Source organism: Brachypodium distachyon, chromosome 1, assembly GCF_000005505.3.
Source record: "Brachypodium distachyon strain Bd21 chromosome 1, Brachypodium_distachyon_v3.0, whole genome shotgun sequence".
Classification (NCBI taxonomy): domain Eukaryota; kingdom Viridiplantae; phylum Streptophyta; class Magnoliopsida; order Poales; family Poaceae; genus Brachypodium; species Brachypodium distachyon.
The window spans coordinates 34,809,274-34,830,412 of NC_016131.3; the positions used below are offsets into that span (position 1 = coordinate 34,809,274).

Here is a 21,139-nt window from a genome sequence, read left to right on the forward strand (position 1 = left end):
GTGCGCGCGGCGTTGAAGAGCGCGAAAGACGCAGCAGCAGCAGCCAGCTGAGCTGAGCTGAGCCAGCAGGAGAGCAGGAAAAGCCGAAGCAAGCATTGGAGTCAGAGGAGATGGCTCCCTCGTGACGGGTCGATTTAATTCCAGCAACCACCTGACCTCCACTCCTCTCTTCCCCCCACGCTTTTTCTCTCCCACCTCAGCCAGCCCGCCATTTCTTTCTTCTCGCCCCGCCCCTCTTCCCTCCGACGCCTTCCTCCGTTCCCGGCTCAGTTAGCTGCTTGCTGCACTTGCTCGGTCTGCTGTTCCTCGGGACGCGGTTCTCGGGTTTTTTTTTGCTTGTGCCCTCAGGGTGTTTGTTTGATTGTGCAAGTCCGGTGTTCCTTGGAGATCCTTGGTCTGATGCCGCGGCGCTGCTTCTGACGGCTGGGAGCCTGACAAGGAGGAGGAAGGAGTTCTTTTTGTGTGAGAGGGTTGGCTGGAATGGAAGGGGTCGAGGCGGCGGAGGCGGCTGCGGCGGTGGCGAGAATAAGGGTGGTGCGGTGCCCCAAGTGCGACAAGTTCTTGCCGGAGCTGCCCGCGTACTCCGTCTACGTCTGCGGCGGATGCGGTGCCACCCTCCAAGGTGCGCACCTTTACTCTCCTCCCTTTTCGCATGATTGCTCTATTTATTGTCCCGCGGTGCGGTCTTCATTTATCACTGGCCAAAGCATGGGGAAAATGCTGGAATTTTGGCTTTTTTTTTCTTCTCCTTTCGTTTGCTCGTCGATTTCATTCTTGCTACTAGACGTTCTTCTTCTTCGAACTGCCTTGAATATTCCTTTTTGTCTTCCACTCGCTTGAGAGAAGGTGGATTAGGGAATTCATTCATTAATACCTTTGAAAATACATTATTAGTCAATCAATCCCTGCATTTTGTCAGCTTGTCTTTGTGATACCGACACTTGCGGCGAGGAATAGTTTGATTGGAGAACTAGTCCACATGTTTCGCAGCAAATTTGGGGAGATATTTCCCTTTCTTGGAGACAAATTCGTCTTCCATTTTTTTTCCCTTGCAGAAAGTTCAACCTATATGATTTATTGTGAGTTTTAAACTCCCCCTCGTTGAATAGAAAACGTCCGATTTTAGGCAAATTAAGCCTCTCTTTTTCTTACTTTCTTTTGGAACAACATTCAAATTTCTGAATTTTATATCTTTTCTTACCTCTTTTAGGAACCATGCGACTATCCTGAGGTTTGATTTCGGAGGACTAAGTCTCAATTTTTTTGGTGTTTCTTGCTAAATCAAACTTGGAAAAAGTCTAGTGTAAAAAAGACTGAAGCTGAAAGCTAGTTCATGACTAATTCTTACCACAAAACGCTTGTGACCACTGTAGGAAAATTTGTTTTTTAACAAGGTGGTAATTTTATAATATCATGGGGTTAACAAAAAAAGATGTTGAATTTGACCTACATTTACTAAATTATGTGATGATGATTTTATACCCAATGTATGTCCTGTCTTTCGCTATTAGCTTAAGATCTAGTTGCATTTTGGTCTTCGGTTGTGCTTTTCTAAGTTCCTTTTGGGGTCAATGGGAGCCAAAGATAATATCATTGGCTGGACCGTGCTAGTTTAGGAGACGTAATCGTGTTTTGCACATCCTTCTGAGATCTTTGTTAATATCATAATGTGATTCTCATAACATGACATGGTGTTTTTAAGCCTTCTTTAATAATATGCCAAATCGATGTGTATTATTGAGTGGTAGTATCTTGTATGTATCTGCATTCTGGAGATGACATCATTTCTCTACTGAAATTTGCAGCAAAGAAAAAGAAGTCAGCCCAAGCTTCGGATACCTCTGATAATGAAAATGTGAAATACCTGGAAGTACTGGAGAGTGTGCCAGAGACATATGTAGTAACGTCTGGAGCAACCACTGATTATAGATCGGTACCCAATACAATGCCACCTTTGCACAGTAGATCAGTTTACAGCCGTGATAACAGTCGAAATACAAGAGAACCAAGCACCTCAAATGCCAAAACTAACATTAGAGATGATGTCAGGGAGGCTAAATACATGCGCTTCCGTAACGGGGAAAATGGAGAAACTGCGCATCCAACAACAGTAAGAGGTATGCCTGACATATTTCCAAGGTCACCAATTGACAGTGTTCCACCCAATGCATGCCGAGGAGAAGGCCCTGTTGACCACCATTTAAAGTCTAGATACACATGTTCCAACAGGGAGCATGGAAATGATACTGACTTGGACGGTCCAAGCAGAGTCAGGGGCCTTGAGAAAGATCGGGCTGAGCTGTTGAAGATGCTTGATGAGTTGAGAGACCAGGTTCAGCAATCCTGCGAGGTAAATGGGCCGGACACAAGTGCTACAGCCAATAGAGCAGCAGATGCCTCAAGTTCATACAGTACTCATGAAAGGTCAAGTCAGTTGAGGCATGATCCATCTCAATTGCATCGTAAGGGTTCTCATCACTCTCCATCCCTGAATGTGCGGAGTCCTAGCATTCCACATGTTTATGCTCCATTGCCTACGCAGCAAAACCTTCATGGATACGTGGAGCCTATTGCACATGCAAGAACCTTTAGCTATCCTGCTGGTCCTTACCCATGGAGAAATTTTGATAATTATTTCTTTGGGCAACATGATCCTGATCCTCTTCTCTCTTGCCACCATGAAGGTTTCTACCATCAGGCTGCATGTTCTTGTTCACATTGCTATCACCGGGAGTTCTTGCCTGTACAGGGAACTCCTCTTGGTTTCAATGATCAGAGGGCACCGTATCTTTTGAACAGTTATGGGGCTTATCCTGTGGATGGTCCTTTGCTTGGTCAGCAAAGATATAATTCAAGAGGTGCCAATACTTCCTTGCAGCGGAATAACCCGAGAGCCAATGTAAGCAAGAAGCCCTCACAAATTTGTGAGCCAATTGCTGGTGGTGCTCCTTTCACCATATGCTACAACTGCTATGAAGTGCTGCAGCTACCAAACAAACGTTCCTTGTTGATGAAGGAGTATAAATTGCGGTGTGGATCATGCTCACATACAATTGTAGTCAAGCTTGATGGAACCAGGCTAGATGTATCAGAACTAGCACCAAGTGCACACTTATCTCCTGCACTGCGAAATAGCATCGGTGATAATATGAGAGGCAACGAGTGCACTACTGCTGATGAGAGCTTGCTTCCACCATATTGTTTTTCTGTAGGAAGCCATCAGTCTCAGGGAAAAGAAATGCACTCGAATTTAAGTGAATCAAATAGCAAACGTACCCCTCTAGGAACTAATTCCGAGGACAGTCCGCAGTCCAGGGATCTTCCTGCTGAACACAATGTGGTTTCCCGCACACCGAGTGATCATTGTGGATCCTCACCATCTGAAGGTTCTGGAATAGGAAGCAGATCTACCCGTTCTGAACATGAAAAGGCTATACTATTAACTGAAGGTTGCAAGCAGAACTCAATCAAAGATGTATGTGTAGCAAATGAGATGCAGTCGTCAGACAATGAATTTGATGATCCTGATTACACACAAGATATATTAAATGTGCCACAAGATTCTGGCCACACTAGGGTAACAAAGGTGGGTGATTCATTTCTCACCAATCTAATAAAAAGGAGCTTCAAAATGAACAGTGGAATGCGCAATGGAAGAGCAAGGGTTTTTGTAAATGGTGTCCCTATCACTGATCGTTCGGTCAGGAAGGCCGAGAAGCTAGCTGGAGCAATATATCCTGGTGATTATTGGTAAATTCCTAATGCTGTATTCTCTATTTGGTTTTACTTACAAATTTTATATTTCAGGCAGCTCAGCTTCACTAACCTAGAAAAGACACACTTTAGTTACTTGCCATTTTTTTTACAAGAAAAATGGCATATGTGCTTAGAATTCCGCTTTCCCTTGTTTAATATTCACAATTTTTTCTAATATTCTTTTACTTAGGTATGACTACCGTGCTGGCTTCTGGGGTGTTGTTGGGCAGCCCTGCCTTGGCATGATACCGGTAAGAGCAGCTGTTGTGGATTTTGTGCGTTTGTCTGCATTGTGTTGTTTGAAGTTCTAAGTGGATCTTTTGCTTGCAGCCTTACATCCCAGAGTTTAACTACCCTATGACTAAGAACTGTGGTGGTGGAAACACCAGCATATATATTAATGGTAGAGAACTCCACCAGAAGGATTTGGATTTACTTGTCGCTCGAGGACTCTCTGATTCCCCTGAAAGATCTTATATAGTTGAAAATTCAGGGAAAGTTACAGATGAAGCATCTGGTGAAGAGCTTTATGGCCTTGGCAAGCTTGCACCAACGTAAGTATCTCGTTAATCATTTTTAATTCCATGAATTCAATGTACTTCAGATTATTTCCCTTAGTTGCTTAAGCATTTCAGTAAGTTTCACCTACAAGTGATGCAGTTCCCGCGATACTGTAATCTTGCAGTGATACCTCTTTCCTGTAGTGTTAGAACTCTAATGAAAGATAATCTTCTTTCTGGTGAAGAAAATTTTAGCATCATATCAAATCCATTGCCAAGCAATCATACTAAATGAATTAGAACCTAAGCTTATAGAATACATTGTCCTCCCTCCTTCCGGTATTAAGTGTCGCAACTTTGTCTAGATACACATATCTATACACTAGAACATGTCTAGATACATGTGTATCTAGACAAAGTTGCGACACTTAATGCCGGACGGAAGTACTTAATACTGTTTGCCATAGGACACAGAAAAAAATAAAAATTCTTGAGTTGCTGGAGTTATGGTCAAAATTTGAGTCATAGTATTAGTGATATATTATAGATTTGCCAGTTAATAATCAACCAAGTTCTTATTGCTTGATGCTTCTTTTGCAAATCTTCTTTTGATTTTACCTTTGTTGTGATGATTCTTTTGGAAATTGTTCACCCATCATATATGATGGACAAACACAAGCATGGTTATGTGGTGGCATGACATCTTGGAATTTGATCCTGCAAAGATGTCTAAAAATGGTTCAAGAATGTTGAATTGAATGCACCTAGACAATTCACTGAAAAGCTCAAGCTATTAGGGAAGGAGGTGGGCAATAACATTTTAACACTTCCCCTCACGTCTAAACTCTAACAGACCTTAGACATGCGATCGTTGTAGGCCGCAGGACATGAACTTGGGACCTTTGAGGGAAAGACTATAGGGGAAACCCACAACTCTACCACCACACCAAGAGGTGTTTCTCACCAGTTTTCAACTTAACATGATGCTTGACACTAAACTAGTCACTGTGCGTCAAAGTTATATACAACAGCATCTCTGTCAAATCTATGAGGTGCCAGCTCTGATCAGCAGAGTCTGATCCTTATGATTGGCAGTTGGCAGATCCAAAACCATGCACAAACATAGCTTTCAGAAAGCCTGCTCTCGATCGAGAGCTACATTAATTGACTAACCATGTGACCAAATACTTGAATAGCAGTGCCAATTTGTGCAAAACTCTTGAACGAACATGTGTGGTGATCAATGCGCACGTGACTTCCATGTTCAGAAAAGAAAATCTGTTCAATCGGTGTTTGCTTTCTGCGATGAACCACACCTATATCTTTCAGTGAACAGTCTCTGGTAGCCGCAGTGTATATCTCTGTTCCAAGTTCCAACATTTTTGTTTTGGTATAAATTGCAGTGTTGAGAAAATGAGGCGTGGATTTGGTATGCGAGTCCCAAAAGTCATGGTGACGGGTCAACGCAGGACAATCACAGGCGGTGTCGAAGCTCGGGGATAAATCAACGGCACGTAGCTGCGTATGAAACCAGAGAGATTTAGCTGTGGAGATGATTAGAAGAAGAAGCTCTTGCAGCTTGGGTAGATTTTCAGAATCCGTTTTCTGCTTCAGATTGTGAGGCTCGTGCTTTCTCCTGCTTTTTTAAGTTCTTTATCTGAGGCCTCCTGGCTCCTATAATATGTAATATGTTCCGCAATTTGGAGGTGTTGTAATTTTGATTTTTTTTCTTTCGAAAAAGAGTGAAAATCTCGGCCTCTGCATCAATCGATGCGTACAGCTTTTTCTTTGGCTGAAAAGAGAGTAGTCGATTGTTTTGTTTGCGTTCTACGTTTTGCGAGAGCAATGTACACAATCAAGCACCCAACTTTTTCTTTGACTGAAAAGAGAGTAGTCGATTGTTTTGTTTGCGTTCTACGTTTTGCGAGAGCAATGTACACAATCAAGCCCCCCATGCGCATACGCATACGCATACGCCTGCTCATCAAGTGAGACCAAGGAAAAATCTTATGATCCACTGAAGAAGGCCACGCGCGCATACGCCTACTCATCTCCTGACGCAAGCACAATATCGGGTCCACTGGAGCTGTAGCTAGCTCTTGTTCTGATGCTATGACAGAGTGCTATGATTGTTTCAAGATACTACGTCATACATGTAGCGTACATATTCCGAGGCGAACAACGTCAGCAATGGTCTGACGAAAAAAAACAACTTCGGCATTACCCTCGCGAGCACGGACGGATGCCAGGATGCCAGCAGCAAAGCTGCCGCCCCGCCCCCCCCCCCCAGCCGCTCGTAGCCTCTTATCGTCCTCAGACTGGGTCACATTGTATACTCCTATATGAATTAAAAATAAGAGAGGGCTACTTATTGGGCCGGGGATGTATATAGGGCTCTCGGGAGAACCCACCGCCGGCCCAATTCCATGGAGGGGCTGGGCCCGCGCAGGGCATCGGTGCTTGTTTGTTATACAGGCCAAAGCACCGGTTTAAACGTCTTCTGTTTAACGTGGTCGGTGTGCGCCACATACAGGCACACACCCCTGCATGCTTAGACCTCACAAGGCAGCGCAGGAGGTTTAGGGTTATGGGACGCGCACCGGTCAGTGCAGCTCATTACGCGGGCGCCCCTCACTCAAAGATCACATCACCCTCTGCTCGTTGCTCGAATGCCTGTTCCGAGGGGTTTATAAAGTGAGGAGACCCGTGGTAAAAAGGCGAGGTGGGACTAACTGAACTACTCCACTATCCACTATATGTACTGCTGCTTCCATGGGGGGATGGGCCTTTCCAACGATGTCAGCATTCAGGCTCGGCTCGTACTCCTATTTCACTTGGCACAAGAAGATGTCAGTTGCAGTTCAGATTCATATCTACCATTCCAAAACACAAACACACGGACACACCCTGCATGGGCCAGCCACGACCATGCGTATCTCGTTTTCAAATTGCGTCTCAGTCGTTGTTGAAAAAACAAAATACTTCAGATTGCTCCTCTATTCAATACACATGCTTACATGCCTTTTTGATTAAATTTCAAAAACTATAATTCCCAAACAACACGTCCATTCTTTACGTTTACAAAAGACACATTAGATCACCGACGCTTCAAATGCTCCGAGAAATGTGCTGTTGCTGTAGAGGAAAAGAGCACCGAACCCATTACCAAGACCAACAAAACCAGTTTACCCGTAAGACTGGGTGCTGTAGCCAAAAAGGCCGGACATTTGTTTCCTGAAGATAGGGCTATTGGAACGACTAGTTTTTGTGCCATGCATGTTAGTACTAGGCTGATGCTAAAACTCAGTTAAACAAAACAGAGCAATGGACAACGAACCAGCTTAAAATCAGGACGAAAAGTTCATTTTACAGCGACGGTGCGGGAAACAAGGAGCGGACATCGCCGCGATACCAGCGGCCTACACGTGACTTGAGCGACCGAGTGAAAGAGACGCTTCATCTTGGCCATGTGCGTTCTGCACTCTATACGCCGATTTCGGCTAGAAAAACATCGATCCATCCACTTTCCATCATCGCTCGGAATATCAAATCTTTAATTTGCAGTGTTCTGGAGTCGATCTTAAAAAATGGCTAAATTTCCCTATGGCCGGTGCGTCCCGACGTTTCAAAACACGGGCGCGATGCCACGTTGCCGCTGTGTGCGTTTGTTTTTTCCTTCTCCCGGCTCGTGTTTCTGTTAGTTTGCACCAAAACAGCGATAAGTATTTAGGAATGGAGGGATTACTATCTCAGTTTGTCCCTATAAGAAACATTGACTCATATCACATCGCTGTGTAGGCTTATTTTTTTTTCAAGAATTTAACCCAGCGGTTGCATCATCGGTTAAAGAAGAAAAGTCAGAAGGCTTAGTACAACGTTGAAAACGCAATACAACGCCACAAAGTGACAAACAAAGAAACGACTATGTGCTATCTATCCACCTCCACGCCGCATGGGCCGGAACGAAAGTACTACTCTTGAATAGTCCAGCCTGAACCCAATGGCTCAGCTCCTCTCTAACCTTCGCGAAGATCGGCTGAGCTGAGGGAGCCGCTCCGTAAATCCACATGATTTTACCAAAGCAAGATATGCTTGTAATGTTTGGCTCAGACTTCATATTGAAAAATATTTTTGGCAAATAATTTAAAAGAAGAAGTCTACTAGTATATCAAACTGCCAGGGCACATTTTAAAGTGAAACAAAATTTAATATAAGGGAGTGCCATGGTACCTCTGAGGAGGTACAAATTTGTTGGTGGCGTGTACTTGGGTTTATTTCTTAATATAGTTGTTAGACTCCTAGTTCCGATTTGCATTTTTTTCTATATTTTTACGTTATCATAATGCCGTGAATCAAAGAGGTCCTAACAAACAAGAAAATGCTAGAACGATGCTGGTCCATATGAACTCAACTTTCAACAAATAAGCAAAATGCATGCTTTTAACTATCAAAAAGTCTAAAAGTTGCAACTAATATATGTGTAGAAACTTTTTCTTTGCGGGTAGCGTATAAACTAACCCTTGTAAACATCTATTAAAAAACTTATGATAATCTACTTAGTATGTCGGAAACAAAAAATGCAACAAGTTATTCTTCCGATTCTAAATTGTCGTCGTTGTTTTAGTTTAAATTTGTACTAAAACAACGACAAGAATTTAGTATCTATGGTAGCAACTTACAGATATATTGGGATCATTCTAAAATCCGGGCACGTATAGATCTCACTTAGCCACTGAACTTCTCGTTGCTTGCCTTTAAACTGTCGGTGCCACGTGGGACCTTCAACACCGGTCAACTACACTACTAGACTTCTATACTTGGCAATTCTAGTTGGCATGTACAACCATCAATCATAATCACTTGCAGTGAACTGAGCCTAACTCAGGTGGTCTGGTTTCTTGTGGTGGAACCAGCCCCCCAGGTTCAAGTCTCAGTCTTGACGTGAGTGTCACATTTCCCTGAATTATTTCAGGATTTAACCGGTGCTATTATTTCAGTGGTGACGTACCGTCAACAGCGAGGGAGATGCTCATATGGGTAGATGGGCGTGTGCACGTTAATGTGCTATTATTTCAGTGGTGACGTACCGTCAACAGCGAGGGAGATGCTCATATGGGTAGATGGACTTGTGTGCATTCATAGGGATATGTGAACACGTGTGTTGTACGTGTTCCCCAAAATAATCACTTGCAAATAAATGAGATCACGATTCATTTCGTCATCTCAAGAACAAAGGTAAGTACTAAACGACCGGATGGTGTGGGCCACGGCTTGCGATGACTCGATATTGCCTTCTTCCTTTTGCAGGATTCACAATCACATCTAGCCAGGATGGCTCGAGATGGACAACGGTACGCGAGCAGCAAGCAAAGTATACCTAGATTAAGATGATAGACAATAAATAGTCACGGAATACGATAGTCTCGGAGGATGAGTTTTGGGGCTCTTGGATCGGGCAATTTCAAACCATGGGTTGCCTTTCGTCCAGGAGAAAGTATAACTCCACCACTTTATAAAATACTATTCCTGATCCAAAATAAGTGTCCCTGTTTGAGCTACATTTAATTTAAACTTAGTTCAAAACTGTGACGCTTATGTTGGATCGGAGTGGGTATTAAATAAATTAACTAAGCAATTCCTTCTCACTCATTTCATACTGAATGCAATGTAGTGGTAGAGTTTTTCCCAATAATTTTTAGGACCAAATGGGCTGGAAGGGTGAAAATTACATGGTTTTGGACCAACCTGAAAACAAAAAACTTCTCCAAAAAGAGAGGGTAGACAAATGAGCTAAATCCTTCATAAAGTCGAAGGGTGTGTCTTGTTTGGTGCCAAAATGCACCATACCATTTTTTTGGTCATTGACTAAAATCTGGTAGTTGTTTGGATGGTCTCCAACTCCTCCCTCCGATTCTAAATTCTTGTTGTTGTCTTACTTCATATTTGAATTAAACTAAAACAACAACAATAATTTAGAATCAAAAGGAGTATTTGGCAAGCCAATTTACTCTAATTCTATTTTTTTTTTGTCTAAAGTTGGCCAACTCATGTTTTAGCAAAAGCATAACCAATTGTTTGTCTAGCTAAATTTTTGGTAGAGTAGGCTCAATCCAAACATACCCTTAATAGGTCTGATCTGAATGTAGCTCCGCCGATGATTGAATGTCAAAGTTCCAACTCTTGCTTGCAAAGAAAGAAAATAATGCAGGCTAAAACCTTAAATTTAGGTAATCTCTCGATTTCATAATACAAGGGTACATGCAATCCAAGATCCAACTTGGACTAATGATATTATATGTGGCTTATGTGCTACAAAATTATGCCACCAGATTTATACTTGACAGAATTACCAATGATATCATTTCTACAACAAATTCACGTAATCTGTACCAATATATTAAATTGGAGTTGGTGGTGATGGTCCGAGCGTCGTCGCCGTACGTCAGTTCACAAAAATTACGGATATGCCACCGCGCATGACCAAAAATCAGCCCGAACAAAAATCCTGACCGACATCGACCCTACAAGCCTCCTGTTGGTGTGCATGGCACCCTTCCCCGACTTGCGTCCCCCGCCCACCGCCTCATCTCCCTCTTCCTTCGCCCCGCCACCTCCTCATCGTCTCCGCCGCTGTCTCATCTCCCACGTCTGCCACTAGACCGAGCTCTCGCCGCATCGCCCCTCGTCGGCCTGTTCTTGCGTCACCTCCGCCCGCCGACCGGCGTCTCTCCTTCGGGGCACCGCACTCATGTCGCTCGTTGTCCTCTATCCTCCCGTCTTTGTTTACCTCAACGAGCTCGTTCAGCCCCGTTCTTTCTTCTAGATCAGAAAAAACAGTCCCCCACCTATGCACACGTGATGCACCTCCTCCCCCCCTCCTGGATCAGACTGCATCCATCTCCAAACCAACCTCCCCTCCACGATCCCAAAATGCATCCATCACCAAACCAACCTCCTCTCCTAGATCCCAAAACGGTAAGGGGCGAGAGCGGTCTTGCCGGATTAATGGCAGCAGTTTTCAAAGGAAGATCAAGAGGATGGCAAAAGAAGAATTTATGGGCAGGATCGGTTCGTCAATCAGTGGAGGTTAATTTTCCAGTTTTAATTATGAGAGAAACGACCGATTTGGTGGGATTAAAACCCATGGCTCCATGGCTGCACCTGCGTCTGTGTGCCTTCTCTGTTCCTGGTTGTATGCCAGGAGGAAGAAGAAGAGAAGTCTCATGCTAGGGTGCGCAGCGCTCGGCCAGGAGATGGGCCAGAGGGAGAGAGTTAGAGAGATGGGGTGGACAGTTACCAGAGCATAGCCTCACGGTAGGTAGACACATGATAATCGTTCTAGGCATGTGTGATCACGAAACGTCAAACTTTAAAATTTGTATCTTAATACATTTCTCATTATTCCGTAGCAACGCACAGGTCTTTTGCTAGTATCTTTACTACTCTTTAATTCACAGTTACGTTAGTCCATCGTACGTCAACTTCAGAGAAATTATAGGTTCGTGCCACCGCCCGTACTGCCGATTCCATTCGTTTTTCTCCTCTTTTCTTTTCTCGCGTCTCACCCAGCCCAATGCCCGCGTGCCACCTGCTCCTCCCCGCCCTGCGCGTTGCTGCCGCCCTGGGGTGCGGCGCTGCCGGTCCCCACGAACGCCGCCGTGGGACGCAGCGCCTCCTACGCCAGTTCCCGCCGCAGAGGATGGATGCCTGAGGAGAGTGCCTCCGGCCTCCGCCCGCTGCCCCCGCCCCCGCCCTCCTCCTCATCCAGCCGCCTCCGCCGCCCCAATCCCTGCCCTCCTTATCGAGCCGGCGGCAGTGGCGGCCTCCGCCTGCTGCCCCTGCCCCCGCCGGTCACCGCTAATGGAGGGACTTCGAGCGAGTCCACCTCCACCAGCCAGTCCGCTTCCAGTGCGATGGCATCCCTCTTCTTTGACAGTAACTAGGGATTTCGTAGGTACAAATTATTTGTCTGATTAGTCAGTTGTATAATAAATCTTATACTCACTCCGTCCAACAAAGCATGTCTCAACTTTGACTAAATTTGAATGCATCTATACACTAGTCATGTCTAAATCTTAAACTCCCTCCCTCCGTCCACTTTTTTGTAATGCATGCATTTTCTCCTGGTCTTTTTGTCCCGCCTCACGTGTTTTGGAATAATCTGACGTCGAGGTAAAATAGAATTAGAAGACATACTCTTCAGGCAAGACATGGATGTATGCATAGACTTAAAATATTGTATGTAAAATTTATTTTGGAACATGATGCCCTCTCATTCATTCATGTCTTATTTTCTCATAGTTCTTTTTTTAAATATGTGCTGCTTCTAACTTTTTTTTTATGTGTGAAGTGAGGTAGTGGAGAGAACTAAAAGGAGTGAAGCTATTTAGTCCCAATATTATTTTTGATCGGGTGATGCTATATAATTTTAAGAAGGAAATGTATCATTGTCTTTTGAGAAAGTAGAGTATAGAAACAAAATCTTAGGAAGAAAATTAATTAAGGGATGTTTAGTGGTTGTCGAAGAAGACCAAAGAGAGAATGTTTTGATACATGTTTTAGAATTTATCATTTTATTTGTTGTGCCATTGCAAAGAGAGAATGCTTTTTATGTATCTTTAGCTTTTCTCTAACCCATCTATTGTTCACCAATGTCCCTCCTTTTTTAGTTCTGCTACTGCATTAGGCCATTGGCTACACCTTTGTGTGGCTTTGTTCTGATTTTCCTTCCTCGTATATTGCATGAATAGAATTTGGACAGTTGAGGCTGAGGTCTGTTATTTGAATGCAATCCAATTTTTTTTAAACAACCACGGTTCTTGAACTAAGAACAATAAACAAGATCCCAAAACGGCTAAAGCATGAGCCAGCTGAGGACAAAACACGACCGAAGAATACACGAAGGACATATGGAGAATATACTTGGCTTCTCTGAACAATTGAACATTGCTCCTAGCGGCACCGCATCATAATCGGACGTAGATAGCGCCCTTTGCAAGACTTAATCTGTCGAGAAAACAATGTTGAGAAACATATCTTCGACATTATGGACGTGTACTTAAGTCTCACATGTATCAATTTTTTATTCCATTGCAACGCACGGACACTTAACTAGTCAATGTAACGGAGGAGTTTGTTCGCATTATATTTTGGAAGGGAGTGAGTAAATCGCATGGATAAAAATGGGAAAAATATATAAAATAGAGCATTTACAAACAACCACCGGTGAAAACAGGAGGTGGTTCTCACAAATATGAAACGAGGTTGTTTCTGCAAAAGTGAAAGCCAACAGTCTATTGCCGACACCTGAACACCGGCATGGGAGTGGGACCTTTTCCCTTCGTTTGCCTCCGTCTTCTTCCTCGCCTTTAACAAGGCCGCAATAACAAACTCACGCGCGATTCCGTGCGGTATCAAGGGCTGAGTTTCTACTTCCTGCCCACCAACCACCGACGCAACGCAACTGTACTCTGCTGCACTCGAGAGCGCGCGCGTGCGAGTGTCGGTGTTGTCGGGGAGAATCCGGAGGGATGGGGATGGGGATGGGGACGGAGTGGGCGGAGCCGGCGCCGGTGCCGGCGGCGCAGAGGAAGGTGGCGGGCGGGAGGATGGCTCTGAAGCTGCTGCTGTCCGTGCTCCTCGCTGGCCTCGCGCTGCGGCTGCTCGCTGACCACTCAGCCTCCTATCATCTGCCGCCCACCGCCTCGCCGGAGGAGGCCGCGGCGCTTGCCGTGACGGCGCCGGCGCCTGCGCGGGATGCTGACGGCGAGATATCTCCCAAGGGTGAGTGGTTCTTGGAATGTCCCTTGTTCTTTGCTATTTCGATTTTTATTTTCCTTCTATTTTTGTTCTTTACTCACACATGGAACGCCAGCTCAGGCTTTGAATGTGGTATTAGCACTGGTACCAGTACAAGCTAAGTTTTGGGTTTGGCATTTATATTAATCAAATTAACTGGGATTTGCAACATGAAAAATCATGCCTTTAGTGGGTTAGTGAAAATCATCCATTGATTGAAGCTGGACAGTAGGGGGATATTTGCTTTCTTGTGGGAATGAACTGAAATATTGTACTCCCTCTGTCCCAAAAGTGGCGCAATTTTGTCTAGATAGACATGTTTCATTGTGTAGATTTGCTCATTTTGAAAAAAAAATTGCGACACTTATTTTGGGATGGAGGGAGTATTTATGAACGTCACATTGAGTATTTGTGTTCTGGATTAGATAAAAAAAAGGTAGAGGATGTGAAAAGTACATGATTTTCTTTGGTAAAATGATCTACATTAATTCCCAACACAGAGTTTTGCTCTATGCTGTTCAGAAAACTTCTAAATATATTTTAGTGTCCTGAGCGCTGTGTGGATCTCATCTCGTTTCTTGAGCTCATTATTTTGTTTTGTGTTTGACCCTCGATTCTTGTTCTGCATCTTGAGCTGTGCCATTTCTACCTGCACAAAATGCCTGCTGTTGGAAGACTCTGATCGATCCCTCCCATTAATCATTTGTTTGGTGAAACAAACAATGCGGTTAGATCCTCTTTAACTGTTGGTGTTGCCCTCAGAGCATGTCACGGTGGTATTAAAGGTACTACTAAAAGCTAGCAGTTCCTTGATTTGCAAAATGGCAGCACTGCAAAAATGACACTACACTTTGTTTTTGCAAAGATGGTTATAAAGAATCTAAAACCACTGAAAACAGAGCCGCTAGAGGTTGGAGGTATAGGGTTTAGAGTAAACAGAAAGACAAAATTACAGAATTGCGGCACATCATCTGATCATGAGAAACGGGTGCCTTTAGGCTCAGCAAATTCACACATGTCTTGTTGTGCAATGGAGATCTCTCCAACTTCGAGTAAACTGTTACACCTGGAGGAAACTATTTATTGACAGAGCTGGCAATGATGTTCCTCTCTTTTCTTTTCATAACAGGTGTGGGAAGGTGTGATCTTTTCCATGGGGAATGGGTTCCCGATTCATCTGGCCCAGCTTATAATAATGCAAGCTGCCGATTCATTGAGATTCCACAGAACTGTATGACAAATGGAAGGCCTGATGATGGTTATCTTTACTGGAGATGGAAGCCATATGGTTGTGACATAGTGCCGTTTGACGGCAAGACGTTTTTGGAGGGCATGCGGGGCAAACATTGGGCACTAGTTGGCGATTTGCTCCTCCGCAATCACGTCCAGTCATTGCTTTGCCTTCTTTCTAAGGTCCTCCTTGAACTTTTTAAGGGTGTTAATTATGTGAATAATTATAAGTATTATGCATCTTTACTTGAAAAACCATACATGTTATGAAAACTTTAATAATTACACCATAATACATTTGTTTACCACTGTTCGTGTGTAGCTTATATATACTTCAGTTTAGCCGAAAGGAGTAAGTGGCTCCGTTTTCTATAGCCCTAAAATATGCGTTAGCGTGAATGTTGTTGATTACCATCAATAATTTAGTATGGCACATTTCATTTAGTTTGATTGTTTGTGCATGTGAATTTTATCTATCTATGGGATCTGATCTTTTTTCTGTTACTACAAAATATACCGTATGGGTGCCAAAGTGTACTACTGTTTGTTTTTTTCTCTAGGCTCTATAATAGAAGTCTAGTACATCGTATCCATTGTTAAGAATGCTTCATACATAGTTCCTAGTTAGCATAAAGATGTCTATGTTGCTGTAAACTCAAGTCATGCTGTGTTCCTGCTTGAGGAAATCAGTCTGGTTGATTTTGCCCCCTGCCATCTTCTAAGTTGTATTATGTTCCTCACTTTTCCAAGTGACATACTTTATTATGCATAGTACTTTAGCAGGAATCACAGGACGGATGTTTTTTCTTGTTGCAAATTTATATTTAGCTCAATTTTTGTTAGCAGTTGGTATGCATGACTAGTTATACCAAGCTGGATGAGCAGGATACAAAATGCCCAAGAGTAATGTACTAATATCCTTAACGGTGTCCAATCCCCCTCTTTGCATTTGTCACTGAAACTCTAGCGGGCCTTGCAGATTGGTAATTATCACCCTGCAATGAGACATTTGAGCTTCGTATTTAGTAGTATTACATAATTGTTTATGCTGGAGAATAATCGATGGATTATGTTCGTACCGAGGATGGTGGATGAGCTGTCAATGTGTTATTTTAATACTCCCTCCGTACAACAAAGGATGTCTCAACTTTGACTAAATTTGAATGCATCTATACACTAAGTCATGTCTAGATTCATCTAAATTTTGACAAACTTGAGACATCTTTTGTTGGATGGAGGGAGTACCTAATAATACGAACTCTAGTTTCTAATCCGTCTTGCCCTTTCACACCTCAGATTTGTGTGTCTCTGTATGCAGATGCTATCTGTCATGATTTCTTGAATTTTGTACAAAATAGGATTTATTAGAAATAAAAATTATTTGACAAGTAAATCATGCTGTCACCTAATTCAGGTCGAAGTTCCCACTGAGGTCTACCATGATAGAACTTACAAATCCCGGAGATGGCACTTCCCTTCGCACAATTTCACGCTCTCGCTTGTCTGGGCACCATTTCTGATCAAGGCTGATATATTCGAGGATGATAATGGAGTGTCGTCTGCTGCGCCCCAACTGCATTTTGGCAATCTTGACACAAATTGGATGAGTCAATGGGACAGCTTTGACTATGTTGTGATATCAACAGGGCAATGGTTCTTCAAAATCGCGGTCTACCTGGAAAATGGAAGTGCAATTGGCTGCCACTATTGCCAGGATAAGAACCTGAGGGAGATAACTACCGGGGACTCCTTTCGCAGGGCTCTCAGGGATACTTTCCAGTTCATAACGAAATCACCTCACAAACCAGTGGTCTTCTATAGGACATGGTCGCCATCACATTTTGAGAACGGTGAATGGTCCAGTGGTGGGACTTGCAACAGAACGGTACCATTCAAACCACGGCAGAGCGGTGATAGAGCAATGGACAATTTTATGTGGAGGATCGAGAGAGCGGAGTTTGCCAAGGCGGTGGCAGATGATGGGGCTAGCAATGCTGGTCGTCTGAAGCTGCTCGACACATTTGAGCTCTCGCTGCTAAGGCCTGATGGGCATGCCGGGCCTTACAGAGCATATGATCCTTTTGGGAAGGGCAGTACAGGCAAAATAGAGTATGACTGCCTGGGATGGTGCTTGCCTGGACCAATAGATACATGGAACGATATCATCATGCAGATGTTGGGAAATGACTTGAAACCTCCTCCTCACCCGCGAGCATGATCAGGTCATCTGATTTTGACATGGTGCCGATCCAGACCAGATCGCCCGTAATGTAAGTTTTTATTTTTTTTTATATATAAAAGGGCGGGTTTGTAAGTTCCTGGGTAATGGATAGAATGGAGTGCCTCCTGCTGGCATGCGTTTATCAGTTCACGACGTCCAGCAGATGTAGGGAGCTTCAATCTCCTTCCGTCCTTCGGAAATGAATTTTTCCCAGGGTTGTGTTGTAACTTGTGAAAGGGATCATGTCAACAGTTCTAGCAGAATTACTCTTTTGAGGCAATGCCAGGTGCTCGTGTTACTTAGCATGTGCTTCGGTTTGAAAAGGCTGGTGTTTTACATAAATGATGCAACAGATTTTACACCTCAGTTGCTTCTAAAAGCAAAGAATGTAAAATTGGAACAAATCTTTTTCCATGTCAAGTTATCATACGACTGCTGTGTGGAGTTTGAATAGTGGTTAATTTCACTAGCTTCAGACCACTAGTCTTTGGGCAAGCTGCCAAGCTGGATACAACTGTAACATATCTTGTGCTTTATCAGCACACCCATTGCTTATGCAGATACGCATAAAACTAGCTCAAACAAGCTTGATGGCTTCTGTCAGAAATCTTGCACTTCGTCACGAACAATGTTTCACCGAACATAGATTTTTTCTTCCATACGACCTTTTTATCGGCCGGGTTCCACTACCAAAGCAACGGAACAGGAGTCACCGAACATAGATGCTGCACTTCGTCAAGACAACAGTTAATCCTAACCAAGTAATATATACAAGATACAGAAAATCCTGAAAACGATGATTTGTCAAACCACTCATTTATATGAATTCAGCAACATCTCATACGTATTTACAAGATATGCCAAAGCTTCACTTGACGGTAAAGACATGTTCCATTATTTTCTAGACCAAGGAAATATACAACACTGGTCAGGATTTCGCTTCCAGCTTGGTGGTCTAGCTTTTGCACAAGTCTGGGGAAAGGATTGCCTGCAAAGTACATTTATCAATGACACCTCAATGAGATGATATGGTTATAAGAGAATGCTAAGATGTCACCGAGCTGCAAGCCTGCAAGGCAATTGCAGTTCACGAAATCACATTGTTTACAGATGTGTCAGCTTACAAAGAATACATTGATAGTCATGCCATCACAGTTTTCAATACTTTTTTTAGAGTAACAGCCAACAGGAGGCCTGAGGCCTCCCAGTCCCATTATGATAATGAAACCAGGTTCGTACAGAGTTCTGATTAAAACTGCAAAATAAAAGGTTTCATAAAAGGAAATCGAAATACTGTCACGCACATCCCTCAGGAGGACCTGCACAGTTTTTAATACTCTATTCAAAGATCTATAAAATTGTAAATTCAGCAGAGAGCAGACTTTAGTTAGACTCAAATTAGACATTTTGAGGTGGATTACTATTTTTTTATCAGTAAAAAACTAAGGAATACATCAGGATTTGTTTTAGCAAAAGGCAAACCTAGTTTTTTTTTTCTATTTTCAATAGCTATTATCTCGTACTCCCTCCGATCATAATAAGTGTCACTGATTAATACAAAGTTGTGCTAAATTAGCGACACTTATTATGGATCGGAGGGAGTAGCATTTTTTAACACCATGGTGTATTTCCCTGTTCTCAAGCATTAGTGTGTCACTAATCACACACAGTATCCTCTCTCATCTTTCCAAAAAATGTCATCTGGAAAGATGAAAGATAATACTGTGTGTGATTAGTGACACACTAATGCTTGAGAACAGAGAAATACCACGTATTTCTTAAAAAACCTACCACGTACACAAGTACTTGTGGACAAAATGAACAAATAGGACATAAAAACTACGTCCACCTTCCTTCAAAAATTAAAATACTGTTACTTTCCTTTAGTCCTTATGAAACAAAAAACTAATCCAACTGACTGTGGGTACAACCATGTGCACAATCTGCATCCAGCAACTAAATACTTCTATCTTTTTCTGCCACAACAGTATGATTCTTCTAAATTCCTAGAGATCAAAACAAGGTTCATATTCAAAATTCTGCTCATTTCTTGCTAATTCTTTAGTACGGAGTAAAAAAACTAAAGTCCACCCTGGCAATATAATTCACAAACATTCTAGAATCTAGACAAAGTCTTAACGAGGTAAATAACCAAGAGGTCAGAAAGAACCATCGAACACCAGTGCTTTGACTATCCTAACCCATCCAAACCTCAAAGACACAACCAGGATTTAATGTTCCATTTCATCTTTGAATCTTTCGGATGATCAACTTAATTGGGTCTTCAATTGATTTTATTTAATTACGTGAAGCAACTGTGTCCAAGACTCCCAAGTTATTGATGGCCTATTGAATACTAGCAAGTAAGAACAGATCCAAAGTGTACTCACCGAACACTCCAAGACCGTAGTGAGGGTCTTTCCAATCCTCATTTCCTCCATAACGTAATACAACGGAACAATATCTATAATTAAATCAATCTATTAAATTAACTACTTCCTCCTATCCAAATGAATTGTCGCAGCTTTGTCTACAACATACGCATGTACTTAATTTGGATCGGAGGGAGTACTTGATTTCAGAATACAATTTCACATGTCCTATATAAATATGGTGGAAGAACAAAAATTTAAATGATGGAGGCAGTCCAGATTTCCTATATCTGTCTACGCTATGTTGTTCAATAACTAATAAATGCCTCAATGATGAATCATTTCTTTCTTTTCAATCTAATTTTTCTGTCAGAGACGACATTTAAGCAACAGACTTGGAGAACAGGCCTACACTCCTTTGCCCAAGAAAGCTCATCAAAATCTTAGCTTATGCAATTAGTTCTGGAGAAAGAATGGAGTTCTTCCAAAAAGGAAAAGGTAATCACACTATTAGGCAAGATCTAGCACCCTACTCTTATATTTTACGCATCATAACCCCCAAACTCTGCTCAAATCCACTATTTTACAAGTCAAATCTTATCTAAAACTAATTCCACCGTCGACGACCGAACGTCATATATTTCACACATGTACCAACAGTTAGGAGCTCGAACTCTCCTTCAAACAAATCCATAACTCAAACAAGCAAGGATCACGCGATCTCACCAGTCACTTCTTCTCGTTCGCGTTGTCATCGTTGGGGGCGCGGGGCTCGCCGCGGGACGGGAGGGGGTTGGAGCCCTTCACGAGCCAGCCCAAGGCGAAGAAGGCGGCACCAGCAAGGATGGCGGTGCCCCAGGCGTGGGAGTACCACCGGCTGTACTGCCGCACTGCGAACCTCCACTGCTCCCGCAGCGTAGCGGCGTCGGGCACCGTCGCGTCGGGAGGGTTAGGGTACCCGCCGCCCGCCGCGCCCCCGCCGAACCCGCGGATGCGGCCGGCTTCCTCGGGCGCCAGTGATTGGGGCGGCGGCGGAGACGATGGCGACGGCGTGGTGGGCTTCTCTTGGCTCGCCATTCGAAAATGAAGAGGGGTCTTTCTGTTCTTTTGGGGGCCCGTGGCTTGAGCTCAGAGCTCAGCGCTTGCCAGCGGTTTGCGGTGCTCGGCGTCGGACAAGATCTAGCGGGGGATTTTTTTTTTCTTTTGCTAGACTGGCCTCCTCGTGGAAGTATTTTGACAGAAATAGCACCTTTATGAACGGA

General features: G+C 43.4%; 3 protein-coding genes across 4 annotated transcripts; 2 read left to right on the forward strand and 1 right to left on the reverse strand.

Moving 5' to 3' along the window:
- On the forward strand, positions 1 to 6,086 carry LOC100829681. Of its 2 annotated transcripts, none has more exons than XM_003563741.4 (5): positions 1 to 622; positions 1,806 to 3,750; positions 3,947 to 4,007; positions 4,087 to 4,310; positions 5,660 to 6,086. In XM_003563741.4, the coding sequence occupies exons 1-5, from the start codon at positions 481 to 483 to the stop codon at positions 5,757 to 5,759; spliced, it is 2,472 nt and encodes an 823-aa protein (XP_003563789.1). In that variant the 5' UTR covers positions 1 to 480; the 3' UTR covers positions 5,760 to 6,086. The 2 variants fall into 2 exon arrangements, with proteins under 2 accessions (XP_003563789.1, XP_024313549.1); XM_024457781.1 differs by lacking the exon at positions 1 to 622 and adding an exon at positions 734 to 1,079.
- Positions 6,087 to 13,589: 7,503 nt separating this feature from the next.
- Positions 13,590 to 17,909, forward strand: LOC100829991 (protein trichome birefringence-like 24). The gene is made up of 3 exons (XM_003563742.4): positions 13,590 to 14,039; positions 15,184 to 15,467; positions 16,699 to 17,909. The coding sequence occupies exons 1-3, from the start codon at positions 13,787 to 13,789 to the stop codon at positions 17,500 to 17,502; spliced, it is 1,341 nt and encodes a 446-aa protein (XP_003563790.2). The 5' UTR covers positions 13,590 to 13,786; the 3' UTR covers positions 17,503 to 17,909.
- Positions 17,910 to 18,150: 241 nt separating this feature from the next.
- Positions 18,151 to 21,081, reverse strand: LOC100843727. The gene is made up of 2 exons (XM_003560632.4): positions 20,604 to 21,081; positions 18,151 to 18,493 (listed from the first exon to the last, which is right to left on the reverse strand). The coding sequence occupies exon 1, from the start codon at positions 20,952 to 20,954 to the stop codon at positions 20,607 to 20,609; it is 348 nt and encodes a 115-aa protein (XP_003560680.1). The 5' UTR covers positions 20,955 to 21,081; the 3' UTR covers positions 18,151 to 18,493; positions 20,604 to 20,606.
- Between the last annotated feature and the right edge of the window lie 58 nt (positions 21,082 to 21,139).

What these genes read in the sequence shown, in the direction of transcription:
- LOC100829681 (XM_003563741.4), top strand. Translation starts at nt 481, where the DNA reads ATGGAAGGGGTCGAGGCGGCGGAGGCGGCTGCGGCGGTGGCGAGAATA. An exon ending in ATGCGGTGCCACCCTCCAAG is followed by an intron (nt 623 to 1,805) that starts GTGCGCACCTTT and finishes TGAAATTTGCAG; the next exon opens with CAAAGAAAAAGAAGTCAGCC. An exon ending in ATATATCCTGGTGATTATTG is followed by an intron (nt 3,751 to 3,946) that starts GTAAATTCCTAA and finishes TCTTTTACTTAG; the next exon opens with GTATGACTACCGTGCTGGCT.
- LOC100829991 (XM_003563742.4), top strand. Translation starts at nt 13,787, where the DNA reads ATGGGGATGGGGATGGGGACGGAGTGGGCGGAGCCGGCGCCGGTGCCG. An exon ending in CGGCGAGATATCTCCCAAGG is followed by an intron (nt 14,040 to 15,183) that starts GTGAGTGGTTCT and finishes TTTTCATAACAG; the next exon opens with GTGTGGGAAGGTGTGATCTT. An exon ending in TGCTTTGCCTTCTTTCTAAG is followed by an intron (nt 15,468 to 16,698) that starts GTCCTCCTTGAA and finishes CACCTAATTCAG; the next exon opens with GTCGAAGTTCCCACTGAGGT.
- LOC100843727 (XM_003560632.4), bottom strand. Translation starts at nt 20,954, where the DNA reads ATGGCGAGCCAAGAGAAGCCCACCACGCCGTCGCCATCGTCTCCGCCG.